Source organism: Myxocyprinus asiaticus, chromosome 23 (assembly GCF_019703515.2).
Source record: "Myxocyprinus asiaticus isolate MX2 ecotype Aquarium Trade chromosome 23, UBuf_Myxa_2, whole genome shotgun sequence".
NCBI lineage: Eukaryota > Metazoa > Chordata > Actinopteri > Cypriniformes > Catostomidae > Myxocyprinus > Myxocyprinus asiaticus.
Window position 1 is genome coordinate 43851612 of NC_059366.1, and position 25955 is coordinate 43877566.

Sequence of the window (25955 nt, forward strand, 5' to 3'; positions counted from 1 at the left end):
CAATAGTCAAGTCTAAGTCTAGACCTTTCTTTAGGTTCAGCTGATGTGGTACAGCATTGTGTACAAATTCCAGAATATGTGAATTGGGTACTCAAGGTAAGGCTTTGCTGCCTTTGATGTACTTGATAATGTAAAGTCACTTACTTGTTTTGCATCTCCTAGTACTCGTTCTTATCACAAGCTGTAGCAAGTCACAATCCAAAAGTCCTAATGATTACATAATCACAATCCTAATGGATACCGTATACAGTCCATGCATACCATGCTGATCTACACAAACTCAATGCAGAGTGAGCAAATTCAAACTAAATCAATTCCAGAGTGAATTGGTGTGCTTTCCCTCTCCAAAGTTGTCTTTTACTATTTTTGATATTCTTACCCAGGTAGGGCAAAGGTTCCTTCTACCTAGAGTCACTGGTTTCCGCCAGTCTGTTGTTCATTATTCCCAGAGCACCGACGCCACCGGAGAAGCCGTTCTGCCGTGAGCTTCCACAGACCGTTCTCGGGTATCCGTTGGCTGATTCAGAGAGCTGCTTTTGCATGATGGCCAGCGAGATCTTATTGGATCCCGTAAGGTCCCGCATTGAAATCATCTCACCCGAGAGCCTCCGGCCCTCCGTGTCACTATCGCAGGTCTTCGAGGAGTCCGCTGTTTGTCCGAAGCGTCCCCGTCTGAGGCGTGAGCCGGGCCGGATGGCATTGCGCCGTCCCAAAAAGGCGTTTGCTTTGTTGCACCGTTGGCAGCACAAACAACTCATTTTCTCCAACATCCAATTAAGAACTTGCTTGATGACAATGGAGATGACATTGAAGAGAGAATAGATGCAGCATACACCAGTCAAGATGAAGAGGAAGTTGGCCAAGCGGTAGAACCCTTGGTAGCCATATGCGGCGCTCTGACTGCTCACCAAATCCCCAAAACCAATCGTGCTGAAGGTGACAAAGCAAAAGTAGAGTGAGTCCAGATACGCCCAACCCTCCACGGGAGTGTACATGGCTGATGCACAGCAAGAGATCACGATGGCTGACAAACCCAGGATCAGCATCACGTGATAGACGGAGGGCTTCCAGCCGGGCAGGGTGCTTGCGGCAAAGTCCTGGCAGATCCCCGGCGGGAGAAGACCACTGGTCCGCAAACGGCGTAGACGTACAGCCTTCATCACCACAGCCAGCAGGGTAATAATGCGTTCCAGGAAGAGGTTGAAAAACAGGATGGTGGCCGCACAACCCAACAGACCGTAGAATATCAAGAATACTTTTCCAGCTACTGTGACAGGGGTGGTCATCCCAAAGCCTATAGAATAGACCAGAAGAGCTGATTAGATCATCGTTCAGCTGGAGTGAAAAGACATTACATATTCATTTAGCAGATGCTTTTATTTAAAGTGATTTAAAAATGAGAATAGCACAAGCATAAGTGATTAATTCAAGGGAGAAAGCAATACAAAAGTAGTACTACAGTGGCAAACTCAACTGAGTACTAGAATAGTACAATAATATAAAAACTTGCAGAACAGTAGAGAAAGATTGTGTTGTATAATATTATAATATAAGGTGATGGTGCGAATCTCAAGGAGTTCAAGGAGTGTTTCAGTTCCGGTACAAGTTAAGCCCAATCCCATCCCTCATTTATAAAAACATTTTTTATAAAAAAATATATTAAAAGAAACACACTTTTACTACAGTGTAAGTAAATGGGGCCAGTCTATAAACACTGAAATACAGACTAATTCAAGAGTATAGCCACAAGATGTAAACCTTATGTTAACATGCTTGTAAAGTGATATTAATGTGAGTTATGTCGTCATGAAAACAAAGTTGCAATATTGGAAATAACTTTATACAGATATGGTTAGTAAGCGATTTTATCGCACTAAAATTATGCCAACACATAAAATGTTTACATCTTGTAGCTACTTTCGAAACAGTGTGTATTTTTATGTTTATCAGCTGGCCTCATTCACTTGCATTGTAAGTGCCTTATTGTAACCATGATTTAAATGAGACAAATGTAAAAAAAAAAATTGTAATCAATATGCCACAAATGCTGTTTGATTGAGCTTAACTTGTATTAAACCCAGAATAGTCTGGGGGGCGTGCTGAGTGACTCCAGCCAGGTCTCCTAAGCAACCAAATTGGCCCGGTTACTAGGGAGGGTAGAGTCGAATATGCCGCGTAGAATAGCGTGAAGCCTCCACACACGTTACGTCTCCGCGGTAATGCGCTCAACAAGCCACGTGATAAGATGCGCAGATTGACGCTCTCAGACGCAGAGGCAACTGTGATTCGGCGAGTTACTATGCCACCACGCGGACTTAGGGTGCATTGGGAATTGGGCATTCCAAATTAGGGAGAAAAGGGGAGAAAATAAAAAAATAAACCCAGAATATTCTTTTAAATGCATAATTGCAATGATAATAATTTTACAATGCAAAAAATCTTAATCGTTTTAAAAATAGGCTTAATTTTTGTTGCAAAATATAATTTATTATTATTATTATTATTATTATTATTGGGGGGGGGGGGGGGGTATGAAATAAGAACCTGACATATTTTTTTTTTTTTTGTGACAATCACCCAATAAGGTTATACGTTTAAAAGTGAAGTGCTCCCGGAAGAGGAATGTCATCAGCCATTTTTTTATATATATATATTTTGTGATGATTCCGCTGTTTGGGCGAAGGCTGGAAGTTCATTCATCTCTGATCAACACTTGACCAAAACCCACTCACTGGAGTTTTAACAGTTTGGCCTTGAGTGGAAAACATGCGTTCATACAGTAAGAGATTTAAGGAAACAGGTCAACATTGAGCTGATGGGCTTACATGAACTCAAGGACATAAAGACTGCAGATAGAAAACATTTACAGCAGGTGACTTACATTTCGCCAACACTGCATCTTGACCTGTAAGTCTCAGGCCATTGTTCTGATCACATGACTGCAAATGCTTTAAAAAAAAAAGAAAAAAAAAAAAAAAAAAAAATGTTGATATCCCCAAAATTTGATTACTCCAATAAAGCCTGCCCTTTAAAAAATGCTGCAACATATATTTCCCCATAGGGATTGCACTAGTTGCTCTATGACAGGTAATTGCAATTGATTTAGAGTGCTGTATGTTAGGGGTTGTTTTCTAGTGGTAAAATATCAGTGCAGAGAGAAACATATGAGCAGTTTGAATACTTAAAAGATCCCTGGAAGAAATAGATAAAGCACTAAGACTTTTGTCAGTTTGACTGATTAAAGTGAGAGAAAATGGGAGAAGAACAAAATGTGATTTGCATTTCCTGAAGGAAATACCAGTGCTTGCAATGCAGCAATAAATTAATGCAAAAGTTTTAGGTTAGCTTAGATGAACGTTTCTAGCTACACATCCAAATTTTTATCTGTGACTGTGTTTCAAAATGTGTTAGAACACAATTCATAATGCAACACAGGCAGGGTTGGTGAGTAACGGAATACATGTAACGGGATTATGTATTTAAAATACAAAATATAAGTAACTGTATTCCACTACAGTTACAGTTTAAATCATTGGTAATTAGAATACAGTTACATTCAAAAAGTATTTAGATTACTGAAGAGATTACTTTGCATTTTATTGTCATTTGTTTCATTTAATATTTAGTCCTTTCAGATGGAAAACATTTCTACATATAAATGATGCGATCCAAAGTGCATTTGAACAGCGGTGAAACACTTTCTTATGATGTGTTACATTCATACGAGCAGACAGAGAAGTAAGTTTGAAGTAAGTTTGGAGCAGAAGAAATAGAAATAAACCTTGTGTAAATTGTCAGCTTTACGCTAAGCTAAAATGCTATTTCTAGCCATTTTACATGCACACGTTACCAGACACGATCATATTTTTTTATCAAGAAAATTCACGTTGGATCATAATTTCTTTTTTTCTAGTAAGACCTTTGATATTAGGGCAAAAATCATATTCTTGATAATAATTTTTGTATTGTTTTCCTGTAAAAATATCTAAAAATCCTTAAAACAAGATCTATTTGATTAATCTTGTTTTAGAAACAACACTGCATAAGATATTTCGGTTTTTCAGAGAATGTATTTTTAATGTGTATTTTGTCTTACTGTACTGACAGAGTTTTTATAGTCAAAACAAGTGAAAAAATCTACCAGTGCTGAAGAAGTAATCCAGAGTATTTAGATTACATTACTGACCTTGAGTAATCTAACGGAATACGTTACAGATTACATTTTACAGCATGTATTCTGTGATCTGTAGTGGAATACATTTTAAAAGTAACCCTCCCAACCTTGAACACAGGTACACATTTCATTCTCAGTGCTGCATGGGGCACTATAGTGGGCATTAATGTAAATCGTCCCCTTGAGTACTGAGGTTTATTACCACCACAGTAATGTTTTAAGTATTAAGTTTATCAAAAGTTTATATAAGGTTTATTTAAACAAAAATAGATAGAGCACCTAAGTGTGCTTACACAGTAGACTAGAGAAAGCTCTTATCTACATGTGCTAAAACTGAAATTATCTACAAAATGAGTCCATGTGTGAAGTGGTTCCAGCTGAATTAATTGCAGAAGAGTGTAGAGAAGATTAAAAAACAACATTGTTTGCAGAATAACAATGCAGGTGCTGTAAAGTACTGTAATAACATGAGTGTGCATTATGTATTGTTAGGGGCCGTTCTGATCTCATTATTATTTATAGGCATTCATACGTAAAATTTACCCTGACATGTACAATATGGACGTATTGACAGCATCTAAAACATCCATGATTTTACGTATTTACAGCTTTAAATACTTACGAATCCAAATTAAAAATATATTTGTATAGGTACGTCCTATTTTATAGATATTTTAGATCCCTTAACAAAAGATTTGTATTATAGTGCATGAATAAAATTGATTACTTTTTTGATAATTTGATGATGCTTTTGTGGTGTATTTTATATTCTTTTTTTAAGCCACAGCAGTATTTTCAGAAAACTCCTTTTGTATCCCACAGTAAACAAAATAAACATTTTATGATTAAGTAATGATTAAATGAAGACAACATTTTTATTCATTTTAACAAGTTTAGTCTAAGTTAAAGTGATGCCATTTACAGAACCAAGTTTAAAGGAATATTCCGGGTTCAATACAAGTTCATCTCAATCGACAGCATTTGTGACATAATGTTGATTACCACAAACATTTATTTTGACTCATCCCTCCTTTTCTTTAAAAAAAGCAAAAATCTGGGTTACAGTGAGGCACTTACTATGGCAGTGAATGGGGGTCAATTTTTTAATATTAAAATACTCACTTTTTCAAAAGTATAGCCACAAGACATCAACAATATGCATGTAAACATGAATTTAGTGTGATAAAATCACTTACTAACCTTTCTGTGTAAATTTATATCCAATTTTACTATATCCAACTTCGTTGCCATGACGATATAATGTCAACAAACCCTAAAACCCTAAAATGACTGTATAAACAATGAATTAAACAAATCAAATAATAAACGAGTTTTAACAGAAGAATTAATGTAAATGCTTTTATAAAATGATAAGCTTCACATTTCTGCTTTTAAACCCTCCAAAAATTGTCCCCATTCACTTCCATTATAAGTGCCTCACTGAAACCTCGACTTTTGCTTTTTTTAAAGAAAAGGATGGGCAAGTCGAAATTAATTTTTCAACATTATGCCACAAATGCAATCGATTGCTTAACTTGTACTGAACCTGGAATATTCCTTTAATAATGCACTAGAAATCACACAGAAGAGAAAGAAAACGTTATAATGTCAAATTAGGTAAATGCGCCAACTGCATTAAATTAAAGTAATGGCACTGAACATTTAATTTATCTAACTGATTTTAAATACAATAAAATCAACCAATTTTAAAGGATTTCTTAACATTTGTACATGTCTAAATTTGTTCATACGCAAAATTATTTATGTTTAAATGCTGTCAATACGTCAAAATTGTGCATTTCAGTGTCTATGCAAAAATAAGCAAATGTGTGTGTGCTAGAAGCACATCTTGTGCAAACCCTGAGACTTTGTGCTGAACTATTATCCAATAAACACAAGTGACATTTTTTTATACAATCACAAACATACAGCAAAACATAACAATGAGCTGAAAAGTGTTCATTTGGATGGCAAGACACAGTGAGCTTGTCTGAAAATAGCCTATTCTCTCTGGCACAGAACCACATGGCACAATCAGGCAAAGGTCTTTATGAGGAGAAAACATACAGGATCAAATCTAACCTCTTAGTGGTTCATCTTTAATTAATTTACCCCTTCTCGTTTTTCTTTTTTCCACTGGCCTGGCATGGAGAGTGCTCTTGTTAAGAGGGCATTGAGGTGTAGTGTGCCAAGGGCCACTCAGCTCTATCTCATTAAAATCTCAGTTACCTCCGGCCCCAAACCATTGATTCTGTGTGCTGTTTCAGAGGCAGGACTTCAGACTGAGATTTCAAGAGACTTTGGGGACAGAAAGAGAAAAAAACAGAGTACTGCAGAGGCAAACACATCCAAAATAACCTGCAGGTCTTTACACAACAGTCTAAGCCCAGAGAGACTTATTTAAAGAGCATTATTTACCTTTATACTGTATATTTGTACTAAGAAATTAGTGAATGAACAAGGTTTGCAAAAACTACAGAACAGTGTGTCACCTGTTTATTCTGAAGCACACAGACCATGTTTATCAGTCTTTAATCGCAGCCTTTTGTAGTTTATTAATCACATATGACCATATCACCATTGTGCAGCCCTGAAGGATCGTGAAATGAATCTACTGATGCATTCTTTGTTTTTATGTGGTTCATTGTGCATATCGTGGTAGATTCCTGGTGAAATGAACATTGTATGCACTACATCAACAATTACTTTTATCCTCTTTTTACACAAATCAGTAGTAAAACTGCATATTATCAGTTCATAAATACTTTTTTTTCCCATCCTGTTCCTCATACAATGCTATCTTATGACATCTAATGTCATCGACATTGATCGAGCGTTGCACTTGTGATGCAAAGGACCGGGTTACAAGATGTCAAGACACCAAAGTCTGCAATCTGAAGTCTTTTCAATATGAACTCAGAACATATCTCAAAATTCTTCCAAATGATTTGAGCTATGCTATACACATTAATTGCTCTGTCCTCTTACTGTATGTCAACAACTGTTTCATTTGTGTCCATTTTAATTTCACCAAAGGAATTTTAGGGGAAATATCTGAAAAAGCTGACATTTATATGAAACTTAAGTAAGAAAGTCATTAAGTCTCCTAAACGATGAAAGAGCAATCTCTGAGCAATTAAATTTTCCCCTGGGTAGAGCTGATTACACAGGTAATCAAATTCCCATTCACTCCCAAACTGACAGAATAATGCGGGTTTGAAAAGTTCATATGCAACACAATACTAATGTTTTAACTTAGGAAGAGTAAGAAAATAACCCTGATTTTCAATCACAGCTTTCATGCGTCTTGGCATGCTCTCTACCAGTCTTTCACATTGCTGTTAGGTGACTTTATGCCACTCCAGGCGCAAAAATTCATGCAGCTCGGCTTTGATCTTCCTCTTGATCATATTCCAGAGGTTTTCAATGGGGTTCAGGTCTGGAGATTGGGCTGGCCATGACAGGGTCTTGATCTGGTGCTCCTCCATCCACACCTTGATTGACCTGGCTGTGTGGCATGGAGCATTGTCCTGCTGGAAAAACCAATCCTTAGAGTTGGGGAACATTGTCAGAGCAGTAGGAAGCAAGGTTTCTTCTTGGATAATCTTGTACGTGGCTTGATTCATGCGTCCTTCACAAAGATGAATCTGCCCGATTCCAGCCTTGCAAGCACCCCCAGATCATCATCGATCCTCCACCTGGTCGTCTAATGGTTAGATGGAGACCTGGAGAGGCCTTCAAGCCACAGTGTCTCACACCCACTGTGAAATTAGATGTAGGATCGGTGATGATCTGGGAGTGCTGAATGTGTAATGTGAAAGATTGGTAGAGAGCATGCCATGACGCATGAAAGCTGTGATTAAAAATCAGGGTTAACTCTTCCTAAGTTAAAACATTTGTATTGTGTTGTTTCAAAATGAATATGAACTTGTTTTTTTTTTTGCATTATTCGAGATCTGAAAACACGGCATCTTTTTTGTTATTTTGACCAGTTGTCATTTTCTGCAAATGATGTTCTAAATGACAATATTTTTATTTGGAATTTGGAATGTTGTCAGTACTTTATAGAATAAAACCAAAATGTTCATTTTACTCAAACACATACCTATAAATAGTAAATCCAGAGAAACTGATAATTTTGCAGTGGTCTCTTAATTTTTTCCAGAGCTGTATATATATATATATCCTTTATTAACAAACTTAGCAACTTTTTATATTAATGCTCATAGTTTTGTGGTTCTCATTTGTGTCATTTCTATAAAACGCCAGAAACACAACATTTTACATAAGTAGATTTCACACAAAGTATCAATCTGGCACAAATATGTTAATGGAAAACATTATACTGTATGACTGTTATTTACCATGTTCAAGTATGTACTGAAAGAAAGTCTTTAATTTGAGTATATAGATCCAATCCTATCCAGCGGAGCTTCTATATGAAACACATTAAACGTTACACTTGCTGAAAATGACTTTAATGTGTTGTTTTGCTCTTATTGTGTCAGTTAAATTCCTCCAAACGTTTACTTTCGTAACCTCCGTTCCCTGGTGGAGGGAACGAGACGTTGTGTCGATGTAGTGACACTAGTGGTCCCTATACAAAACGGCACAACTAGCAGAAATGTGTCACGTGGACTGGCGGTGCGAGATGGGCAGACCGCTGTGTGCCTCGTAGCCAGCGCACCAGGCCATCACGTAACCTCCCCCAACACTCTTATGAGCATCGAACGGTCCTTCGGGAACAAGTTGACAGCCCAAAAAATAGGGACAGGCTAGCCCAGCCATGGCCTCTTTTACTTTTTTCCTCCCCAAAAAGAGTGGAATTTGTTAACTGACTGGGAGCCATAAATGTCTACGTCGGGGGGGGTCAGTCCCAAGGGGAAGACACCGCGGAGACCACACCCCGCCCGGGGGGGGGGGGGGGGGGTTGAGTGAAAATATGTCACATGGTCTTACCAAGTCATGTCGGAAATATGTCATATGGAGATGTCCCATGGTAGGTCCTACCCGAGGGGGGAGGAGTTTCTACAAACATGGTGACCGGGTGCAGAGGGGCCTCTGCCCAAGGAAGACGCAGTTTACCGACAGGGAAACGATGTAGCGGAAGATATCACATGGGGTCACCTACGGGGAACAAGCACATGTGGAGCACCTACCCCAGTACAAGGCCTAATTAGTACACGTACTGGGTCGGCAGCGAGTTTCTCCGCAAACTCGTCTGCCACAGGGCTAAGGAGGAAAGTCATCCAGGGATCACAACTTGTGAACACGACTGGGAGTCAAAAGTGCATGTCTTCACCTCATGGGAGGGGAAAGGCGCTATGCGCAAGTGATACACCCAGCCAGCTGTCCCGGAACTTACCTGCTCGTACCTGACAACACACGGGATGAAACCGGCTCAACCCATAGATTATAGAACCTCGCACAGGTGTTGGGTGTTGCCCAGCCCGCTGCTCTGGAGATGTCTGCCAAAGAGGTGACACTGGTCAGGGCCCAGAGGCCGCTACACTCCTAGTAGAGTGGGCTCGTAGCCCCATGGGGGGTGGCACATCCTGAACGTGATATGCCATCATGATGGTGTCAACGACCCAGTGGGTGATCCTCTGTTTGGAGACAGCACTTCCTTTCCGCTGTCCACCAAAGCAGACAAAGAGCTGCTCGGAGCTTCTAAAGCTCTGCGTGTGATCCAAATAGATCCGGAAAGCACACACCGGACACAGCAATGCCAAGGCTGGGTCTGCCTCCTCCTGGGGCAGCACTTGCAGGTTCACCACCTGATCCCTAAAGGGGGTCATGGGAACCTTGGGCACATAACCCGGTTGGGGTCTCAGGATCACGTGAGAGTAACCCGGACCAAAATCCAGGCATGATTCGCTGACAGAGAACACCTGTAGGTCCCCAACCCTCTTGATGGAAGTGAGCGCAGTCAGGAGGTCAGTCTTCAAAGAGAGTGCCTTAAGCTCAACTGACTTCAGGGACTCAAAGGGAGGAGCGTGATGTCCGAAAACCACATCTGAGTGGGCCAGTAGGGTGCTACTAGGATGACCTGCTTCTCGTCCTCACTGACCTTGCACAGGGTCTGTGCAAGTAGGCTCACTGGGGGAAATGCGTATTTGCGTAATCCTGGGGACCAGCTGTGTGCCAGCGCGTCTATGCCGAGGGGTGCCTCAGTCAGGACATACCAAAGTGAGCAGTGGGAGGATTCCCGGGAAGCAAACAGGTCTACCTCTGCTTGACCAAATCAACTCCAAATCAGCTGGACCACCTGGGGGTGGAGACTAAACTCTCCCCTGAGCATAACCTGTCATGACAGTGCGTCCGCTGCGGTGTTGAGGTCGCCCGGGATATGAGTGGCTCGTAGCGACTTGAGGCACTGGTGACTCCAGAGGAGGAGACGGCGGGTGAGTTGTGACATGCAATGGGAGCGTAGACCGCCTTGACGTTTGATGTACGCTACCATCGCCATGTTGTCCGTCCGGACCAACACGTGCTTGCCCTGTATCAATGGCTGGAACCTCCGCAGGGTGAGCAGTCCTGCCAACAACTCAAGGCAGTTGATGTGCCAACACAGCCACGGGCCAGTCCAGGAGCTGGCGGCTGTGTTTCCGTTGCATACAGCGCTCCAGCCCGTCTTGGAGGTGTCCATCATAACCACGACACACCTGGAGACCTGCTCTAGGGGAACCCCTGCCCATAGAATTGCAAGGTCGGTACAAGGGCTGAAGAGGTGGTGACGGATCGGCATGATGACCATGTGATGTGTCCCCTGGCGTCATGCCCATCTCAGGACTCGAGTCTGAAGCCAGTGCTGAAGTGGTCTCATATGCATCAACCTGAGCGGTGTGGCCACTGCTGAGGATGCCATATGCCCCAGGAGCCTCTGAAAAGTTTAGTGGAACCACTGTCTTCTGTCTGAATGCCTTCAGACAGTTCAGCACCGACTGTGCACGCTCGTTCGTGAGGCGCGCCATCATCGAGACTGAGTCCAACTCCAAGCCGAGAAAAGAGATGCTCTGAACCAGGGAGAGCCCCCCACGATCTTGTCAGCTCCTCATGCACTTCTGGGAAGAAAGGAACCGGGGCGGGGCACAGCCGTGAGCAGCGCTCTGGGCCCAGGAACAAATCATCGAGCCGCGAGGGTTCAGGGGAGAGTGGAGGGTTCCACTCTAGCCCGATGCTCGCGGCTGCCCGGGAAAGCATGTCCATCATCTCCGCATTGGCCTGAGACTGGGCGACCACACCCGAAGGGGGAAGCCCAGCCGAAGCCTCCACATCAGAGTGGACGAGCCCACTCTCCAATGCTGCGCTCGATAGCTCATCGTCTTCCCGGGCCCCGAATAAGAGGTCGAACTCGCCCTGAGACGAGCCGGCGGTCTCATCCGAGAGCCCAACTGGGGCAAGCGAGCGTGCTGAGGAATGGGAGGTCCGTGGGGGGTACCGGTGGAGGTGGTCCCATTGGAGTCCCCAAATCGCCCCCAGTGCTAACCAACGTGGCCGTCAGAAGCGGAGAGATAACGACCGCAACCAGGAATAACACACAAACGGAAAGTCATCTTTAAAGAGACATTCTGTGTGTGCCGCTCTTTTAGAATTGAAAATATACTCTTTTTTTAGAATATACTCCTTTTGTTGTTCTGCCGAAGTGCCCAGGGGCGTTCTCTGCACTCCACGGGTGCAGAGGGGGAGAAGCTGCTGAAATGCACCGTAAATCCAGCAGATGAGGTGAATGAACTCAGCAGATGAATTCAGCTCAATGACTAGAACCGCTCGGCTCCGAAGAGAAAATCTGAATGAGTGGTTGCATACCAGCTCCTTTTATACCCGTATGTCCGGGGGAGTAGCAAGCAAATTCTACTTGCCAATTGGCCTTTTTTTTAAAAAAGCAGAGGTGTTTGGGGCTCCCAAGAGTGACCCCTAATGTCACTAGTTCAACACAATGTTGAGTGAGTGACAGATAGGGAACAGTTATTATGCAATGGTAAATCACCTCAACAGGCTATATTGTTGTCATATGACCTTATTGCATTTTTTTTTTTTTTACTTTAAAATATGTAAAAATGCCTTAACTTTTGGCAGTCATAATAGAGATGTTACAAATCAGAGCTGTAATTATTTACAGTTCATTCATCACATTGGAAACAAAAGCAGTATATAATATTCCGTGCAGTGTGCTTTGCTTTATAATGCACATAATGTGCATACTGCACACAGTATACCCACTGCATACTGCAGATATCACAATAGCAGTGTGTAAGTATACTATTCCAAACATAGCCTATAATATCATGGAAGCACAGTGAAAGATGTTTAACATTATTTAACTAAGTCCAGCCAACATAATACAGTTTTCGTGCTGTTGTAGTACAGTATAGGTCAGTGCTCTTAAGAAATTAACAGCATACGAGCTTCTGACTGCGACAGATGGTTTCAGCTTGTTTCCAAACACAATGCAGTGGGCAGCGATTTCTGCCTCACAATATGCCAGCACAGTCTTGCTATTTAGCACCTTCGTTGAAAAAGCACACTCTGCAAGCACATAAAATGCTCGTTATATCTTGACCACATTGACAGACAGCAAGGGTCCTAATTTCACCAATTTGGCATTTCCCTGCCCTGGACAGAGGCCATTTCAGCTGTCCTGGTGTCCGCGGGGATTCGAGTCTTTGGCCAGATTCATACAATACAGACATGATGAGGAGGGATTGTATTTTTTCCTGTGACGAACAGGAAACCATTAGTCACAGGCTGAAGTGCAGGAGGTCTGCAGAAAACGGGTCTAAGCTGAGGAGGAGGCGAGCGAGAAGTATCCGGCCCTCTCCCTCCACTACACTACCATCTGCCCATCAATAGCTACACTGATCAGCCACAACATTAAAACCACTGACAGGTGAAGTGAATAGCATTAATGATCTCATTACAATGGCACCTGTTAAGGGGTGGGATATAATGAGGCAGCAAGTGAACAGTCATTTCTTGAATTTTATATGTTGGAAGCAGGAAAAATAGTAAGCATAAGGATCTGAGCAACTTTGACAAGGGCCAAATTGTGATGGCTAGATGACTGGGTCAGAGCATCTCCAAAACGGCAGGTCTTGTGGGGTATTCCCGGTATGCAGTGGTTAGTACCTACCAAAAGTGGTCCAAGGAAGGACAACCGGTGAACCGGCGACAGGGTCATGGATGCCCAAGGCTCATTGATGCACGTGGGGAGTGAAGGCTAGCCCATCTGGTCCGATCCCACAGAAGAGCTACTGTAGCACAAATAGATGAAAAACAATGCTAGCCATGATATAAAGGTTTCAGAATACAGTGCATCACAGCTTGCTGCGAATGGGGCTGTGTAGCCTCAGACTGGCCAGAATACCCATGCTGACCCCTGTCCACCGCCGAAAGTGCCTACAATGTGCACATGAGCGTCAGAACTGGACCATGGAGCAATGGTAGAAGGTGGCCTGGTCAGATGAATCACATTTTCTTTTAGATCATGTGGACGGCCGGGTGCATGTGCGTAGTTTACCTGGGGAAGTGATGGCAGCAGGATGCACTATGGGAAGAAGGCAGGCCGGCAGAGGCAGTGTGATGCTCTGGGCAATGTTCTGCTGGGAAACCTTAGGTCCTGACATTCATGTGGATGTTACTTTGACACGTACCACCTACCTAAAGATTGTTGGAGACCATGTACACCCCTTCATGTCAACGGTATTCCCTGATGTCAGTGGCCTCTTTCAGCATGATAATGTGCCCTGCCACACTGCAACATTTTTCAGGAATGGTTTGAGGAACATGACGAAGAGTTCAAGGTGTTGACTTGGCCTCCAAATTCCCCAGATCGCAATCCGATAGAGCATCTATGGAATGTACTGGACCAACAAGTCCGATCCATGGAGGCCCCACCTTGCAACTTACAGGACTTATAGGATCTGCTGCTAACGTCTTCGTTCCAGATACAACAGGACACCTGCAGAGGTCTTGTGGAGTCCATGCCTCGACAGGTCAGAGCTGTTTTGGCGGCACAAGGGGGACCTACACGATATTAGGCAGGTGGTTTTAATGTTGTTGCTGATTGGTTTATAGTACACATCATGCCCCTCATAATTTACGTATACACAAACAAACACACACAAATAGATACACACGTTCACACACTTTCAGATAAAAACCAAGATAGAAGCCGCCACATTGTTAAACTTTTAGGTGAAATTAACCTACAAATGACTTACTTATAGTTAACTTTGCATATTAAGCTGCGGTACGAGTGTTTAGAGTGTAACTAAATGAAAGCGAATACACAATTTTGCGGATATCCACGGAGAAATATTGTGCCGACAGCTCAATAACATTCTCAAACATATTGATTTGCACTCATTGTTTTAACACATTTGCTGTTATAGCATTTTGGAAAAATGCCTTGCAAGCAAGAGAACAAGTTCATTTATTTATTGATTTTAAACAAAGAAGTTTATGAGTTTATGGGCCACTTGCCATATAGAGACCATCAGATCAATACTTGTAGCAGTGAAATCAGACCGTCTCTTCACACACAACTGCCTATAAATCATCAATAAAAGCTTTAACTGTACTCTTATGCCAACCAGGGGTCATGTTGAACATACACTATGAGATTTAAAGAATAAGAAGGAAATAAGGAATTATAACTTAAACAAACAGACACATCTCTGATGGTGTAAGACACTGTGAAGAGATCAGGACAGAAATCAAACAGTTGTCAGTGTGTAGCAGGATTTCAGGCTATGACTTTGTAAGCATTTTGTTTTATTACAAATAAAATCAAGACAATGCATACTCTTTGTCAACAATCATGGATGACAGAAAGGAGTTAACTGAACAATTTTAGCCGGTGTTGGAGAAGATACTATGAAACTGTAGCTTCCCAATATACATAATTATAGATTTAATAATGCATGTTTTTAGATAAGTCAGAGAAGTATTTATCTAGCACAAAAACAAAGACGTAACTAAATGCAGGTACTTTAAATGTAAGTACAATGCAACAACACAAACGTACATTGTAAGTACATTGTATCAGTTCACCAAAAAAGGAAAATTCTCTCATTATTTACTCACCCTTATGCCATCCCAGATGTGTATGACTTTCTTTCTTCTGCGGAACAAAAATTAAGATTTTTAGAAGAATATCTGAGCTCTGTAGGTCCATACAATGCAAGTGAATGGTGACCAGAACTCAGAAGATCCAAAAAGGAGATAAAGGCAGCATGAAAGTAATCCGTACAACTCCAGAAGACTCCAGTGGTTAAATCCATATCTTCTGAAGAGATATGATAGGAGTGGGTGAGAAAGAGATAAATATTTAAGTCCTTTTTTACTATCAATCTCCACCTTTGACCAGCCCCAACCAGTAGGTGGCTGAATGTGAAAGTCACTTCCACACCAGAATGTGGAAGTGAAAGTTAAAGTGTATATTTTCAGTAAAAAAAGGACTTAAGTATTGATCTGTTTCTCACCCACACCTATCATATCACTTTAGAAGATAAAGATTTAATCACTGGAGTCTTATGGATTACTTCTATATTGCCTTTATGTCTCTTTTGGACCTTAAAATTTCTGGTCAACATTCACTTGCATTGTGAGGACCAACAGAGCTGAGATATTATTTTCTTTTAAAAAGAAAGTCATAACCATCTTAGATGGCATGGGGGTGAATACATGATGACAGAACTTACATTTTTGGGTGAACGAACTTTTTAAGGTTAATATACCTTTGCGGGCATTACAAACATTAATGGAATTGATTGCCTTTATCTGGGAATCCAGAGCATGTGCGGAAACTGTGGGTGAATAGTTCTTTGTACTGTGTTTGAATGGGAGAGCTCACACTGTGTTCAAACATGAGCGTTCATACAGCGTTTGAATGGGAAAACTCACCTGCACCCCAACGAGAGCATACCGTGATGCTGTTTTTGAACTGAAGAAGTCACGCTGTGCTCAAACTGTACTGGCCTCAATGCATTGCTGGAGGAATTTCCACTTTGTTCAAATGGAAGGACCCATTCTGCGTTTCAACGTGAGCTCACACTGTATTGGAACCGAAGCTCACTGTGCAATTTATTTGAAGGAGTAAGGTTATTAAAATAGCTGTTTTTATCGTTTGCATTTTAATTGGCAGGATTTATAGTAAACGAACATTATCCTCTCAATTTTAATTCGGAATTCCACATAGACATAAGGGCAATGTTCGGAATGGAATAACATTGTAGCTTACTACCAGTGGCGTAGATTTGGCTTGAACATGGGAGGGGGGGGGGGGTTCAGCGTGAGGCATTTACATGTTTTACATTGATCATGGTATAAATAATGGGGGGGGTTGTACTTGCTTGTTTTGATTATTGGGGGGTTACCTCCCCCCTGTCCCCCCCAGAATCTAGCCCTTGCTTACTACTAACTATATACTATGTATGAGTGTTGGGTAACTTTGCTTTTAAAAGTAATGTATTGCAATATTGCATTACACATTATATAAAGTTGCTAATTACATTACATTTTTCAATGTAAACCTATGTGATTTATAAAAATTGAATAACTTGCTCCGCCGCTAAAACGACTTTCCTTTTCAGATGACATTACAATAAAAATGCTGTGATTAATGAATTCAAGTCCCACCAAAATTTTTCTTTCTCATTGAATATCGTGTTTCACTCAGTAATACGTCCAATTATGTATGCGAACAGCATTACATGTTAACTTTAACACACACTTGCGAAAAAGCACAAACATAATACGTTCATAAATATACAGTTCTCCTGATTTCCTGTCAAGGTGTCCAGTTAACAAAGCCTGTGGTCATGAGGCCCAGTGCTGGAAATGGGGGGGTGGGGGGGGCGACGGAGAACGGAGGCCACAGAGTAAGTTTTGAGGGGGAACGGCGTTCCTATTCAAACTGGCTACATTTGATAAGGGAATGAAGAGGATTTCTATCTTTTCTCCACTAAACGGCTTACAAAAGCTATGCAGGTTCAGCAAATAAATGTAGCGAGATCTTCTGCGTCTGTGGTTGCGCAGTGCTTACTTTAGTGAATGGCCAGAATACATGTGTCTCTGTCAGTGAGCTGTTCTCACACCACCTCAGACCAAGACACTTCAGGCAAGTTAACTGACTGATGCACCGAAATTTTAGCCGAAAATATTAACAGAATCCATTACTTTAACAAATCCGATAACATAAACTTTGATATGGATAAAGCTGCGTGTACGTACGTGAAATGATCTGGGCTTAATCGGATTGAATGGAAACACTGTCTGATAATGATATCTAGCCGTAAAATAGCTGCTGTTTACAGTTGATGAGACACATAGGCATATTGAGTGAAAACACAATCATGTCTTTTCAACTGTCTGTCAGTAATCTTTTGTACAACAGTACAGAGGAGTGCTTAATGTCTCACCCATTCCTCCTAATGATTTATTGCCTCCACATTTATTTCCTCATTGACTCTGTCTGTTCTCACAGTTTTCCACAGACACAGTTGTTTGTGGGGTATGCAATGCGAGAATCACTCAGGTGTATATGGCAATTCTATATATCATGAAAAGACTGGGTCCTAGATATGGTTTGAGTTCCTGCTTCAATGTGAGTCTACAGATTTTTTTATTTTATTGTCCGCCGGGTGAAAGTCTGATCACTTAGAAAGGTATAGCACATTTCTTCTCAACAAGCCACATGATTTGAGGTATCATTCATGATCGTGGCAAAAATGGTGTTGGACGAGTTACACGCCTAAATTTAATACTTAAGGGTTTGTTCAAATCCCTCACCCTAAGTATGAGCAGTCACAATAGTGATGCTTACCTTAGCACTAGTAATAAATATCAACGTTTTCTATGTGCATTTTGGGATATTGCATAAAAACTGCTGGATGGAAACACCAAAATTAAGGTGTATACACTTTTTATTCAATAAGAAGAAATGTGCATTAACTGATGGAAACACATTTACTGAATAAACTCCTATTGAATTCATTAGGAATAAAAGATGCACAACAAAAAAGTAATGTGACGGAATAACTCGCTCATAACTGGACTAACCAGCGGACCAATCACTGCATCTGAAATGTTGCTCTGGTCATCCTGAAATAATGGTGTCTAGAAAATCCAAAACCTGTAAAGAGTTTGCAGAGCAAATAAATCGATCACACACTTGAACTGTGTCGAAGAGCAGGTTTATTGACACTTTTGAAAAATTGTGTGACGTGCTGTCGCTGCCAAACATAAGACAAAGTTCTTTACAGTGTTTTGTCTGTGCACTCTAATCCACGAGTATTTTATTAATAAAAGAGTCAGAGGGGGCCTGGGTAGCTCAGTGGTAAAATACGCTGGCTACCACCCTTGGAGTTCACTAGCTCGCTAGTTCGAATCCCAGGGTGTGCTGAGTGACTCCAGCCAGGTCTCCTAAGCAACCAAATTGGCCTGGTTGCTAGGGAGGGTAGAGTCACATGGGGTAAACTTCTCGTGGTCACTATAATGTGGCTCGTTCTTGGTGGGGCACGTGATGAGTTGAGTGTGGTTGCCGCGGTGGATGGCGTGAAGCCTCCACACGCACTATGTCTCTGTGGCAACGCACTCAACAAGCCACGTGATAAGATGCACGGGTTGACAGTCTCAGATGCGGAGGCAACTGGGATTTGTCCTCCACCACCCAGACTGAGGCAAATCACTACACAACCACAAGGACTTAAAAGCACATTGGGAATTGGGCACTCCAAATTGGGAGAAAAAGGGAAAAAAATAAAATAAATAAATAAATAAAAGAGTCAGAGTGGCTACAATTTCTCCAGAAGTGGTGGTTTCATTCTTTTGAACATGTGAGATGGAAACGCAGTCTTATTCGCACATTATTTTTGCGATATTATAGTTTTTCACATAAATTCAATTTGCAGCTTGGATGATATTAGCTAATGAGTGTTGAATTGTTTTTTTGGTTTTTTTTCAGTATATGGTTTTTCTTTTTTTTAAACAAACAGATTTCAACTTCTTTCTTTTCCTTATATAAAAGTCTTATTAAAACTGAATTCAAAACTTTTTACCAAGCCTTCATCATTTAGTTTTGGTACTTTTAAATCACTTTTATGTATAGTGCTAAAAGTGCCTGAAGTTGAAGAAACACCCATACACGCAGGATATGTGTGTACTGTGCACATTTTATCTGTTACAGTAAAGCCAAGTAATGCTTTGCAAGGCTTGTGCACTCTGGGTCATCATCCATTCTTGTCTATTTGGCATTTTATAAACAGAAACCCTTGTTTGAATGAAGGCTCTGCAAAACACAGCACAGCAGTTTCCCCAGGCAAACACACCTGCTCCCTGGGTATTTTCTAAAGGCTGAACAAAGGCACTTATATCTACATAAAATCTTTTATATGACCCGATGAGCACGGCATACAAAGCACATCATGCGTGAGCGAACAAATTAGAGACATTCATCCTCTCATAGCACTCTTAACACACTCTGGAAGTTCTGCTCTTTCTCAGTCCACCCCTACAGCAGGAGGAGAGAGCACTCAATCTGCAATGTGGTCCATAAATTAAAAAGAGGCGGAGATAGTTTTGCAGTGAGGCTGTAGACGCATAAGCACACAGACATGGTTGAGTTAACATGATTGAGTGATTGAGACTCCCAAAAGGTCAAAGCTGATGGCTAGTAGTACCACACATATATTTCTTGCATTTAAGAAAACCATGTCTATTTATATTCAGTTAATACTTAATATAGATAACCACTAACCCTTTAAGATGGTGTCATAATGGTGAGTTTGACTTTCAGAACTGTTCTGAAGCCAGCTTTGCACTAGTCAAAAACATGAATAACCAGCACTCATAGAAACATAATAAACAATTTGATTAAAAAGAAAAAGAAAAAAGTATTGACTTTCTATAGCTTGGTATTATTTAAAACTGAGCCCTACTGTCCCCATATGAGGACATCAATTTTTAGGAAAAGTATTTGCTTTAATTTTTATTTTATTGTGTGTGTGTGTGTGTGTGTGTGTGTGTGTGTGTGTGTGTGTGTGTGTGTGTGTGTGTGTGCGTGTGGCATATGAATTAGGTGCTACTAGTTACAAATCAAAAAGAGAAATGAAAAATGCACACAGCAGTCAGGTTCGGGTCTCAGGAGGTTAAAATAGAAGGTTGTGTACATTTTCTATCAATCATATCAGCAGTAATTCATCAAGTAATGATAAAATAATGGAAAAGAGCATTCTAACCTGGTCCTGTATCCAGATGCACAATGTAGTCAAGCGCACTTTCAGCATGTTAGAGAGATGATTCAGGTGTCTGGATCACACTAGTTGGGGTAATCCTGATCTGATTTCGTCTGATTGCCTGATTTGCATAATTCCTTTAGTGAATCAGCGCAAAACCAGCGCAGACAGCACATGCAAATAACCAGTGTTTTTTACTGGGTACAATTCATTCTCAGTGGAGGACTAGTAGCATAGAATTTGCACTGCCACATGAGAGGGAACACCATGAACTAAATTTGAGGAGTATTAGAAAAATGCTGATGCATTGCAGAGTTCTGATGCTGGCTCTCCGGACAATCTTTAACTTGATGAAAATATAGTTGAACGCCTTCAATAAAGTTTAGAAGTGCAAAGTCTGCAAAGTTCCTGGTGTTAGTAATGACCTTGTACCATACTGCAGAGAAAAAGAGGGCCAAGTGTAACTTGGCAATATTGTGTTGTTACTACCAATTCAGTCAAGGATTTGGTTCTAATAAGAAATTACAAAACAAGCACTTCCTCCAACACATGTACACACTCATACCAGTACTGGAAGTGATAGCCTAATTGTGGGCTATGAACACAAGGTCACATACAGCTAAACAAGTTACTAAACACAATAGTTTGCAGAATGTGTACCCACACATATATTCTTGAAAACACTTCCTTTTGTGTCCTACGGAATAAATTCATACAGGTTTGGAACGATATGAGGGAGAGTAAATGATGTCCGAAATTTTATATTTGTGTGAACTGTCCCTTTAATGATGGATTGTTGGCTTGCTTCTCAACAAATTAGTACTGTGTAAAAATGCATCTCTGACCTTTCCGATCTAACCAATCTCCAGGATACCAATGAGATTCGTTGTGTTTCTGTTTCTTTTTCAGTCTAAAAAGTAATAATTCAGGATACAGCATCAGGCGTGTGTCTCTCTCTGTCTGTCTGTCTGTGTGTGTGTGTGTGTGTGTGTGTGTGTGTGTGTGTGTGTGTGTGTGTGTGTGTGTGTGTGTGTGTGTGTGTGTGTGTGTGTGTGTGTGTTTGGGAGGGTTGTTTATAAGGCTGTTGTGGTCTGTTGGCAATACTGTTTGAGTAGTAAACGGAGGATGTGGCAAAACAGCATCAGATCTATGACATAACTTAAAGCAATTGCGGTCTGCTACAGAAAGTATATATCTTCTGTGTGTGTGATTTATGCTCTGCAAGCGGGATACTCTTCAGACAGAGACACTTCGCATTGAGATTTATGTCCAGTGTGTTTGCCAGGGCAGATCACGTACATGGAACAAGGGTGAACGCTGGGGTGGCACAGAGGAGGCAGGCCAGAGATAAATGTACAAATGGGACGTAAATTTTTTTGCTGACGCTGATTTGTCGCTGTGTGGGAGGTGTTTGTGTGCATTTGCATTGATCAGTGTGTGTGTATACAAAACATTTAAGCTATGAGTGCAAAAACCACCTTTAAGAATATTTTGTAGCACTTTTAAATAATTATTAGTGGTGTATGAGAGCATGCAACACTGAGTGCGTTTACATGCACGTTCTTAATCTAATTATGCTTAACAAGCTGACAACATGTGTGGTCATGTAAATACATAAATGGCTTAAGAAATAACCGATCAACACGGGTAGATTTTTGCCAATTACTCCATATTGCGTTACATGTAAACACCTTTACCTGCGTGCTTACTGGCTTATCCAATGTACGTAAGTGTTGTGTGCATGCCTCTTTGTGGTTTGATGTCAAAAGCAGAAAATAATACAATAATTTCAAATTTCATACTTTTACAGATTTTTTTAAATAGGCTGATTTTTGGGAGATATCAGCGTATCGGTGTGCATATAAACAGGCTCACAAGTAGTCATACCTAGAGTTGTGGGTTTGTTCAAATCCCAAAGCCTAAGTATTAAACTTTGGTGCATAATTTGTCCCGCCCTACTTGTGCTACAGATATGAATTATGCGACTTGCATTACTTTTTAGGAGTTCAGATTTAGGATTTTCAACTGTGGACAATAAAATGGGCAAAAAATACCCACAGACTTCCATTGAAGAAGATGCCTTAGTCAAATCTAGAGGTTAGAATATCATGCTGCAGATATTTAGAGGTGGGCTCCTTTTCAGCCTGATCTCATGAAAATTATGTGAATGTGCCGACATTTTTTGTGAAATGGCATTACTTAGTTAATTGCACATATTGAGGCAGTTCCGAGGTGAAATGTCCACTGTGTGGTGCTAAAAGCTAGTTACATTTTCTCAGAAACGAGTTTTAAATCAACAAACCTACCTCCCTGCCCTAAACCTTAAAATCTAACCTATAGTGTCAGAAAAAGCAAATGTGAGATGAAAAACACAACCACGTCATTTTGTAATGCATCTATGACACTTTCAGCTCACATGTCGACACGCGTGCTCTTCAGGACTCTTACCCCAGTCCTTTACATCGCAAGTCCAACACTCTATCAGTTGAACTGCCACACAATTTGATCACACTTCAACAAGCTTGTAAATGTAGTTGGTTATGAAATGCAAACGTTAAAATGAGTCATGTGCTATAGTAAAAGTGTTTAAATGTTGTAAGAAAACTCTGTGTGAGGAACAAGGCAAAATTAAGTGTTTATGAATTGATAATCTGCCGTTTTACTCATGATTTGAGTGAAAGTGTATAAAACTGCCAGGTTACGTAGAACAAGCCACATATAGGGCAGGTATAGCAACGTAATTCTATCAGACGAAGTTGCCATTTTCACTTCGTCCAATATGTAACCATTTAACAAGCACCCAGAACATCCTACAGTAGCAACACTCTAGCAACCGCATAGCGACAACTCAAACTATTTCTAGTGATATAAATACTGTCACTGACTGCAGTCAAACCTTTGAGACTTTTTGCATCACATTTCTATTCACCCATGCCTCATTCAGAAGCAGTGTGGAGAACAGCACACATGCCTTTTATGTGGCCACACATCCTCTTCCATTTTTAACTTTGACATTTTACAGCCCTCTGATTTTACCAAGCAACCCATGAGATCAGAAAGGGAGATACAGAGAGTGACTGAGCGGGTGAGAGAGACAGAGAGAGAGAGAGAGAGACAGATTGAACAGAATGAAAGAGAAAGGTGCTGCTCTTTGCTCCAGGAAATCTGACAATGAGCAACGCTATAAATGCCTGTCAAGAGTCCCTCTCATTTACAGTTTCTGGCTGTGTTTGGTATAGAACACTACAACACTACTCATACTATTTCTGCAGTATACAGTATGTGTATATACAGTATATATATATATATATATATATATATATATATATATATATATATATATATATATATATATACACACACACTACACACACACACACACACACACACACACTCACCAACCATTTTATTAGGTAAACTTTTACATCTACTAATTCATGCGATTATCTAACTAGCCAATTGTGTGGCAGCAGTGCAATGTATAAAATCATGCAGATATGGATCAGGAGCTTCAGTTAATGTTCACATCAACCATCAGAATGGGGAAAAATGTGATCTCAGTGATTTGGACCGTGGCATGATTGCTGGTGCCAGACGGGCTGGTTTGAGTATTTCTGTAACTGCTGATCTCCTGGGATTTTCACGCACTACAGTCTCTAGAATTTACTCAGAATGGTGCTAAAAACAAAAAACATCCAGCGAGCGGCAGTTCTGTGGGCGAAAACGACTTATTAAGTGTGTGTGTGTGTGTGTGTGTGTGTGTGTGTGTGTGTGTGTGTGTGTGTGTATATATATATATATATATATATATATATATATATATATATATATATATATTAAGAGTTTTGCATGGTGACATTATTTTCATGATAATTAAGCACATTTAATTCTCATTATTCTCAATGATTCTCAGTAGATTTTCGATAGTGTAATACAGTATTGTACTTTACTGCAGCACTAAACTAATACATTTCTATTATTATAATCAGGATAAACTAAAGGAAGTGATACAGATACTACTACATTATAATGTTTTAATACTGCACAGTTTAAATAATATATAGTTATTCTTTGCACATCAGTACTGAGAATTGGAGGAGGAAATGTATTTAATTGTCAAGAAAATAAGGTCAATGCTTTATTTTTTTGATGCAGAGTATTATTTATTATTTATTCCAATTGATTTTGTGGTGCAGGTTTAATGAGATTCATCCACACTCTAAGCAAAATGCTAGTGCTCCATTCTGAACAGCTTCTCTAAATCTAATAGCTTTGTAACCACATTGTCCCTTCTGAAGCAAACACTGACTTTCACTGACCCAGACGATGTTTAAATGCATAATGATGGTGAATGAATGTATCATAATTCCCTGGACTGTAATATAAAGTGTTTTCATAAAATGAAGTCCATCAGGCCAAACAGAGTGTGACAGATTAAAATGAAATGAAAGGTAGAAACAGTAGAGCGAAAAGAAAGAGAGGAAATCCATTCCTCTGCATTACTAGAGCAGGTTATATTGACAGATGTGAGCAAGAGAATTGCTGAGGAGACAATGATGCATGATCCAATCAACGTGTTCCGTTCCGCTCACTGTGGTGTAAAAGGAGCCGACTGCACAGATTGCTACCGCGAGAAGGGAAAACACGGGAAAGAGATGGGAGGATGACAAGAGTGTTGCTACAGGAACTCCTTAGATTTACTCAACGCTATATAGACATGACTGTCTCTTTGACCTGACACAATCAGCATTAAAGGTGAAGTGTGTTTTTCTGTGTTAAAATATTTCTTAGTCTAATGTGCAGAGACAACTATAGACATTGGCTGGTTACCTGAAAAGTGTCAACACTGTGGCACTTTCAAAATATTGCTCTGTTTTTGTTTTTGTTTTTTTTGGGGGGGGGGGGTTTTGCAGTTTGACATTTCAGATTCTGGTTAGTTTAGGGCAGGACTATCTTTCTTTTTGTCCAATATATAAAGCACAACAGTGCCCATCCACTTTTTGTAGCCGTCTTGTTCTGGAAGAAAAAAAAGGTATTTGAAAATCAGACAAAAAGACAAACTGTGTACTTGACGGAATCAAGACGGTTCATGAGGGAATGAACTACAACCCCAGGAAGCATTGCGAATGATGAAATCAAATTAAAAACAATGAAAACATACAAAACTACTAATTTTATGTTTTCGATTATAAGTAAAGAATCAATAGATTTAAAGTATGGTGCAAAATAGTAGTTTGAGAGTGTTGGAAGAGTGATTCGATTATGTCATTCACAGTGCATCACAGTGGTGGGTGGTCTCTGCAGAGCTCTTTTGGCGCGCTTTGTTTGCATTGATTTTCTGATTGGTGGATCTGTCTCTCCAGGATCATGGGTAATGTAGTTCTTCACCAGAAATTCCACAAATTATTATTTTTTTATTTTATTTTTTTAAAGAAGACAAAATAATGCAGACAGATGGTTTCAACAGGAGTACAGTCATGGGAAAAAGAAAGTACACCCTCCTTGAATTCTATGGTTTTATGTATCAGGACATAATAAAAATC

At 40.4% G+C, this 25955-nt stretch overlaps 1 protein-coding gene across 1 annotated transcript in view; it reads right to left on the bottom strand.

Annotated features, from left to right (window-relative positions):
* Positions 1-401: 401 nt before the first annotated feature.
* Positions 402-25955, bottom strand: part of LOC127414103 (potassium channel subfamily K member 12-like) — a 48717-nt gene continuing 23163 nt past the window's right edge. The window contains exon 2 of the mRNA XM_051651848.1: positions 402-1294. Coding sequence (XP_051507808.1) covers positions 402-1294 — 893 coding nt within the window. The remainder of the gene's footprint in view (positions 1295-25955) is intronic.